Source organism: Ceratotherium simum, chromosome 34 (genome assembly GCF_057802395.1).
Source record: "Ceratotherium simum simum isolate JZ-2026a chromosome 34, ASM5780239v1, whole genome shotgun sequence".
NCBI classification, from domain to species: domain Eukaryota; kingdom Metazoa; phylum Chordata; class Mammalia; order Perissodactyla; family Rhinocerotidae; genus Ceratotherium; species Ceratotherium simum.
This window is the reverse complement of record NC_141933.1, coordinates 16343879-16351813: the sequence shown is the minus strand read 5'-3', so window position 1 is coordinate 16351813 and position 7935 is coordinate 16343879. Positions and strand designations below refer to the sequence as shown.

Sequence of the window (7935 nt, the reverse complement as noted above, 5' to 3'; positions counted from 1 at the left end):
AAAGCTCATTTTGGATGTAGCCAAAGGTGAGACAGTGGATGATCAAAGTATGAAAGCCTGTTAAGGGCTGATTAGCTGGATATATGGGTGGCAGTTCAATTTGATATCTCATATTTTCTCTTCTATTTGTTGAAAGTAAAGGCTCTGCCCTAATTTTAAATAGGCATCCTCAGACACTAAATCTTAGAAAACTGGCCAGAACCCTTTATTTTCACTATCCATATATAAACTCTTGCTCTGAAATCCTAGATTAAAACGAGCTGAGGGCTGGCCTGGTGGTGTAGTGGTTAAGTTCAGGGTGCTCCGCTTTGGCAGCCTGGGGTTCATGGGTTTGGATCCCAGGTGTGGACCTACACCACTCATCAAGCCATGCTGTGGCTGCATCCCATGTACGAGTTGGAGGAAGATGGGTACAGGTGTTAGCCCAGGACCACTCTTCCTCAAGCAAAAAGAGGAAGATTAGCAACAGGTGTGTTAGTTCAGGGCCAATCTTCCTCACCAAAAAAAAAAAAAAAAAAGAGCTGAATGAGTGGTTTTCTGCCTATTGATCTAAGAACAACCTTGGCTCACAGCAACAGATTTTTAACTGTTCTATGTCGAATTTAGCTTCAAGTCAGATTACATTAACTTGGTTTTTCTCATGGATGTTTTCAGTTATCTGGCCTGCTGCAAAAACTAAAGAGATTTATTTTTACATTTTGCTAGTTTAGGCTGCCTTTTTGTTGCTGTCTTAGACACTTAGAAATGTTTTCTAATCTCCTTGTCTTAACTAAGGAATGAGGCAGGTCAAAAGTTCTTATTATAAAGACAAGAGAAGCATTTACTTTTGCTTGCCAGAGGTTTATTTTAAAAAATCATAGGCTTGACCAAGAATCGACCTTGTTGAAATACATTGGTGATTGTGGGTGCTTCTTCAGTTGGCTGTTCTGTTTCAACACAAAATGACCTACCACACAGTTGAGCCTTAACCGGATCAGCTCTTCAGATGGAGTCTGAAGATCATCCAGGTACTTGCTTCTCAACATTATGGGCAGAGTCTTATGTGGCTGCTGTGGAAGTATTAGCAAGCTCTGCCTTACTTTTGGACCATGTTCCCCAATCTCATTTTGGTTGTTTCCCTGCCTGCTGATCAGATAATATAATACAAGACCCGAATCCCCTCAGATCTCAACATGCCTTGGCTTAAACCCTGAATCTCACAGAAAGGCACTTACCTCTTAACAGGGAGCCACACTTCAGCCAGTTGATAAACACAATTTTTTTTTTGAAAAGAAAAACCCTAACAAATGAGTTAAAGTCCTAAATCAGGCAAATTGCACAAAAGAGATGAAAAGAAAGCTTTCTGGGAGAGGACGAGATGTCCATGAGAAAGCCATCTGGGGTGAGCCTTACAAAAGCATGGCCCTTCTCTCTTACAACGCATCAATCTTAACCGAGCACAGTAGGAGCTGGCTTCTGTCCCACCCGTAGGGGATGCTCCCAAGGCAGTGTCCAAGAGCCGGGAAGGCAGCTTTTGTCATCAGGTTCAGTAGAGCAGGAAAAGTTCTTCTGACAGAGTCCTGTGGTCCTGTTAGCGGAGGCTGCTGCTGCTGCTGGCCTGAGAGCTGCCCATACCTGGGTGATCTGGACTGTGTCGGTTCTGGGGAAGACAAGGAAAGGGAGGGGTAAGAGAACAACTGGGAAGTAGCCTTGGCTTTGACCAGGGCTGTACAGAAAAAAACTGCAGGGCCGGCCCCATGGCTTAGCGGTTAAGTGCATGCACTCTGCTACTGGCGGCCCGGGTTCAGATCCCAGGTGCGCACCGACGCACTGCTTCTCCAGCCATGCTGAGGCCGCGTCCCACATACAACAACTAGAAGGTTGTGCAACTATGACATACAACTATCTACTGCGGCTTTGCGGAAAAAAAGAGGAGGATTGGCAATAGATGTTAGCTCAGAGCCAGTCTTCCTCAGCAAAAAGCAGAGGATTAGCATGGATGTTAGGGGCCGGCCTGGTGGCGCAAGCAGTTGGGTGCGCGTGCTCCGCTTTGGCGGCCCGGGGTTTGCAGGTTTGGATCCTGGGCGCGCACTGTCGCACTGCTTGTTAAGCCATGCTGTGGCAGCATCCCATATAAAATAAAGTGGAGGAAGATGGGCACAGATGTTAACCCAGGGCCAATCTTCCGTAAGAAAAAAGGGGAGGATTGGCATCGGATGTTAGCGCAGGGCTAGTTGTCCTCACACACACAAAAAAAAAGCATGGATGTTAGCCCAGGGCTGATCTTCCTCACAAAAAAAAAAAAAAAAAAAGAGGAAAAAAGAAAAAGGAAAAAAACTGCAGCCTGCCTGGGGTTTTATCTTGGGTCCAACCTGAGGCAAAGGACTCTGCCTAGGCCAGGGGTGAGACATGGGGGAACTTACTGGGCTGTAGCAACAGGCCCCTACCTTACCTTCTTTTTCTTCTTCTCTTTCTTCTTCCTTTTCCGTTCAGGATCCTCTTCTTTTTTCTTCTTCTTCTTCTTGTGATCCGAATCAGATGGTGTTTCTGTAGGAGACATTAGGTGCCTATCACCCGCAGAGCTCAAGGTTCCCTACAGCTAGGAACTTGGAAGACTACAGGACAACCCCTAGTCAAGGGCAACTGCTTTTCTTCAAATGGCCAGAAAGGAATGGAGGCCCTGCTAAAGCCCCTGTCCTAAGTTCCTATTGCCCAGGAGACACCATTCCATCAGTCTCTTTCAGGAGAATTTGGGAGTCCAGTGCTCCATAAGGAACTTAACTGGGCTTTTAACTGAGGAAGGTTGAACCAGATGCAGAATGTCAGGTTTTCTGGCTTTGAATAGAACTGCTGCTTACCTGGGGGGACAGGATCCTGGGTACGGCTCTGTTTGTGCTTGTGCTTATTCTTCTTCTTGGGAGGCTGAATATGCATCAGACGACACTGCTCTGGCAACTGAAGGAACCAGAGCAAGTCCAGGTGAGTAGAGGGAGGAAATCCCCTGCTCCCATCACCTGTTCTGCTCAGTAAGTTATGAAGGAACCGACCCGGACAGAAAAACACCTCCGTGCCGTTCAGGTCCCCCCATTTGCCCTCTTCCTCCCCAAGGGCAGACTCACCGGGCCAGTGTGGAGGCGGAAGCCTGCCAGCATGGTCCCTGTGATAGGATTAAAAGAGCCACCAAGAATAGGGGGCTTCTCAATGAGGGAGCGAAGGCTGCTGTTATCATGGGAACCAGGCAGATCAATCATCCCTGGCAGATCAGGCAGGAAGTTACTTAGCTTCTCCTTCACCTTCTTCCCACAGAATTTATTATAGGCATGTTCCAGGTTGTAGTGTGTGATCAGATTGGTGCTGCCTGTCAGCTCTGTGCTGCCTGGAGGACGGGGAGAATAAGAAAACAGGATTAGTCCCAAGAGTAGAAAATTGTTTAAGTCATTGACCCTGAGGGAAAGTGAAGGACTATGTTTTGGCCTAAATAAGGAATCTTTTAAGTGAGAATTGCAAAATTTAAATTTATTTTTAAAGTAAGAAACAGCAAAAGTAACATATGATAAACACTAAAAATACAATACTATAGAATGGTGAGTTGGAATGGGAATGAGAAAAACACAGGCAAAAATCCAAACAGGGCAGAGATGGAAACTGCTCTAATCCAATGAAGGAGACACTCTCCTCTGCTTGGACTGACCAGAATAATAACTTACATGACACTTACTCCCTGCTAAACACTGTTCTGAGTGCTTTTGATAAAATGTACTAGTGAGAAATTATACTGTGAGACACGACCAGTATTATCTCACAGCTCAGCTACAACCAAGCTTAAGTCCAAATATGACCCAATGGCTTGATGGCTTGAGTATCTTGTCAAGGACTTTCCATTTTTTTTTTTTTATTAGGAAGAAACATTAATCACCTTTACATAGAAAAACAGCCAGGAGATTTTTCTAGCTACTGCTGCCTAACTTTTGTTGTCACCATCTCCATTCGTCCTCATAATACCAACTACAGTGCTTTGCTTAAAAGACAGAAACATTTGATCAGAAGTTGGGCAACTAGAATTCTAATCCTGGCCATCCTCTATGCCTCAGTTTCCTCTTATCTATGGAATGGGGTTATAATTATCTTAACTACACTAAATTCTTCTTCAAGGTTCAAATGAAAACATTGAAAAGTATAAAGTATTATATAAGTGCAAGGCATTATCAATATAAATATTGCATGGCTGACTTTTTCAAAGAATATAAACTTATTAATAACTTAATAAGGATCCAGTGGCAAGGGTGGACATATCTAGCCTACAGTTTCATCTAGAGTTATGATGAACACAAAGGGTACAAATGATAAAAGTGGCTTGTTTATAATCATTCACTTGGGAAAACTCAGGTTCTGAACTGTGAGCTCCTTGAGGGCAGAGACAATGTCTTGTTCATTCAGGTATCCCTGGTACACACAGTACCAGGGATCCGAACCTGGGAACCCTGGGCCGCTGAAGTGGAGTGCGTGCACTCAACTGCTACGCCACTGGGTAGGCCCCTCAATTTCTCTTTTTTACACTCCAAATCTTCCTTACCTCACTCATGGTTTCTCTATTTCAATACGTGGCACCCACATTCTCCAGATATTTTTATTTATTTTAATTAATTAATTAATTAATTTGGTGAGGAAGATTGGCCCTGAGCTAACATCTGTGCCAATCTTCCTTTATTTTGTATGTGGGACGCCACCACAGCATGGCTTGACAAGCAGTGCGTATGTCCGTGCCCGGGATCCGAGCTCACGAACCACCAGGCCACCGAAGCGGAGTGCGCAAACCTAATCACCATGCCACCGGCCCAGCCCCTGCAGATATCTTTAGAAGCAGTACTCCTCAGTTCAGAAATCTCAATGTTCCTATTACCCCCAGGAAAAAGCTCAAATTCCTTTGGCATTTGCGGTAAAATACATCTTACTGTAACTTAGCTTTGGGGCCTGATCAACCACTACTGCCCTGTGCAAAACTGCTGATCCATCCAAATGGGTCTCCATCATCTCCTGAAAAAAACACCCCTCATATTGTTTCCTTTTAGGAAATTTCTTTTAGGAAAATTGACCTAATTATAGGAAACTTCCTCCTAATTTTCTTCACTAATATGAATTCTTCAAGGTCTAGCTCAAGTGACAACTTATTCCTGCTGTTAACTTGGATAACAAGGGACACATTTTGAAGACCATCATGTAGTTCTTAATAGTTGTATGTGAGTCATGACCACAAAGTAATGAGACTGGCCTTGACAAGAAACAGTCACTACTTTATCCTTAGACCACAACTTTGCATCCCTAAGTAAAATAAGCTCCTTAAAAGCAAGGACTGGGCTTATTAATCTCTCTCCCCTTCTCATCACATGTCCCCTTTCCTACACATCCAGCATTTGCTCAAAACAGATATTCAATATCTGTCAAGTGATTGATATAAAAAGGTACAATCAGAACAGGTAAGGTTAAAGAAACTGCTGGTAGACATCAACCACTAACCAAAGGAAAGTCAACCTCTCTGTGCTTCAGTTTTTTCAACTACAAAATGCAATAACAATGCCTATCTCGAGGGGCTGTTCTAAGTATTAAATACTATGACATATATAACTGCCTTGTGAACTTCAAAGTACTGTACCAACATTCATTATTATTTCCCTCAACTCTTTTTTTTTTTTTTTTTTAAAGATTTTATTTATTCATTTTTTTCCCCCCAAAGCCCCAGTAGATAGTTGTATGTCGTAGGTTCACATCCTTCTAGTTGCTGTACGTGGGACTCGGCCTCGCGTTGGACGGAGAAGTGGTGCCTTGGGGCGTGCCTGGGATCCGAACCCAGGCCGCCAGCATCAGAGCGCACGCCCTTAACCGCTAAGCCACGGAGCCGGCCCTCCCTTAACTCTTGATGTGGCAGTAGGTCATGGGATGAAGTGAAAGGCATCTTGAAGACTTAACATGTATAAGATGACTCTTGATTTCCACCTCCTCAAAGGTGGAAATCTTTGTTTCCACCTTCCATCCTTGTTCTTTCCTGGTCTTAGCGCTACCATCCACCCAATCATTCAAGCTAAAAATTTCCAAATCATTCTCAATTCCTCTCTCCTTCATTTCTATATGTAGTCCTTCATTCCTGCTCTACCTCTAACATTTATCCTGCATCCACTTACTTCTCTCCTCCACTGCTATTGCCTAGTCCAAGCCATTATCTCTTTGCCGGACTACTAAGCAGTAACTCTCGACTGATTTTCTCACTTTGCTTTCTTAATGTAGCTGCTTGAATGATTAAAAATAAATAAGTTATGGGGCTGGCCCTGTGGTGTAGTGGTTAAGGTCATGCCCTCTGCTTTGGCAGCCCAGGGTTCGCAGGTTCGGATCCCAGACACGGACCTACACACTGCTCATCAAGTCATGCTGTGGCAGTGTCCCACATACACAACAGAGGAGGACTGGCACAGATGTTAGCTCAGTGACAATCTTCCTCAAGCAAAAAGAGGAAGATCGGCAACACATGTTAGCTCAGGGCCAATCTTCCTCACCAAAAAAATAAAATATAATAAAAAATAAGTTAGATCATGTCACTCTCCTGTGTTAAAATGGCTTCCCCCTGAACTTAAAATCTAAATGCCTTACAAGGCCTCTGCCTATTCCTCCCACCTTCATCTCCTCTCACTCTTTCTTTTGTTCAATTCACTGGAGACCAACTGCTCTTTGGTCCCTCAGATATTCCAAGGTTTTTCTCACATCAGGCCTTCTGATCTCATTTCTTGTATCTAGAATTATCCCTCCCTCCCACTCATAAATGGCTGACTCTTTCTCTGTGTTTACATTTTAGCTCAAATGTAATGTACTCAGAGAGGGCTTCTCTAATCATTCTAGCTAAAGTAGTTCTGCCCCCTCAATTTTTTTATCACGTTTTCTCCTTGTAGCAATAACCACTGTCTGATATTATCTTTTTTACTTTTTGCCTCCTCCACTGACATATAAACTCCAAAAAAGGCAACGATCTTGTGAGTCTTGTTCGCAGCTGTATCTTCAGCATTTAGAACAGTGCTCGGTACACAGTAGGTGCTCAACAAAATAATTTTTTGAATGAAAGAATGTTGTTCAATTCGAATCACTTCTTCAAACAGCTGAGGAAACGCTGAGGCCCTGAGGAGGGCAGCTTGCCCCAAACCGATAGCAAGTTTGTGGCAGACTTGGAACTAAAACCTTACGTCCGCAGGGATGTTAAATCAGGACTCTCGAGTTCCAAACTCGAACCCTGGATAGCTTCTAGGGAGCCATAAGCCAGTGTCAGGGAGAGGGGCCGGACAGGGCGTGAAAGATGATCACGGGGATGCATTCTTTTCCCATCCCCAATCCATCCCAAGAATTCATGCCATTCCTTTGCTTGTGAATCCTCAGAACCCTTCGGACTTAAGAGCTCCGAAGTCCCAGAACGCGTTGCCTAGGTTACGCCTCACCTCCGCCGGCGGGCTGAGAGCCACGCCCCTCACTTCATCGCTATGATCTGATTGGCTGGTTTCGGCCAGGCCTAGTACTCACCTGGCAATTCCCGCATTAGGTAGAAGGGACCGCAACCCGCCGCTGATTTGTCGGCGCCGGGAGGGGCCGTGGCTGCGGTGGGGGGCGGGGCCGTGCCGGGTCCCCCGCCCGGAGGAGGGGGAGGCGGGGGTGGAGGCTTTCCCGGTCCGAAGCCGAGTGCGGTTGGGGGCGGTGGTGGGTCAGCCTGAGCCCCGAACAGCGCCGTGAAATTCTCCATCTTCCCCTCCGCGCCGGCGGTGTTCGGGTGCCTGACGTTGGTGATTCTCATTGGACAATCCTTTTACGGGGTACCGCCCCCTTCCTCCAGGAGCCGCTTATCATTGGATTGCCTCGGGCCCCGCCCACTTTCTGCCGGCAACTACTTCCGTCGCTGTTTGAGAACGTTCAGGAAGCGCTGTCTAA

General features: G+C 45.4%; 1 protein-coding gene across 1 annotated transcript; it reads right to left on the bottom strand.

Moving 5' to 3' along the window:
• Positions 1-819: 819 nt before the first annotated feature.
• Positions 820-7922, bottom strand: MED19 (mediator complex subunit 19). Its single transcript, XM_004437374.3, has 5 exons — positions 7534-7922; positions 3099-3355; positions 2838-2934; positions 2432-2526; positions 820-1639 (listed from the first exon to the last, which is right to left on the bottom strand). The coding sequence occupies exons 1-5, from the start codon at positions 7799-7801 to the stop codon at positions 1571-1573; spliced, it is 786 nt and encodes a 261-aa protein (XP_004437431.1). The 5' UTR covers positions 7802-7922; the 3' UTR covers positions 820-1570.
• Positions 7923-7935: the final 13 nt, after the last annotated feature.

What these genes read in the sequence shown, in the direction of transcription:
- MED19 (XM_004437374.3), bottom strand. Translation starts at nt 7,801, where the DNA reads ATGAGAATCACCAACGTCAGGCACCCGAACACCGCCGGCGCGGAGGGG. An exon ending in TCCGCCTCCACACTGGCCCG is followed by an intron (nt 2,935 to 3,098) that starts GTGAGTCTGCCC and finishes TGGTTCCTTCAG; the next exon opens with TTGCCAGAGCAGTGTCGTCT. An exon ending in AAGAGAAGAAGAAAAAGAAG is followed by an intron (nt 1,640 to 2,431) that starts GTAAGGTAGGGG and finishes TGTCTTCCCCAG; the next exon opens with AACCGACACAGTCCAGATCA.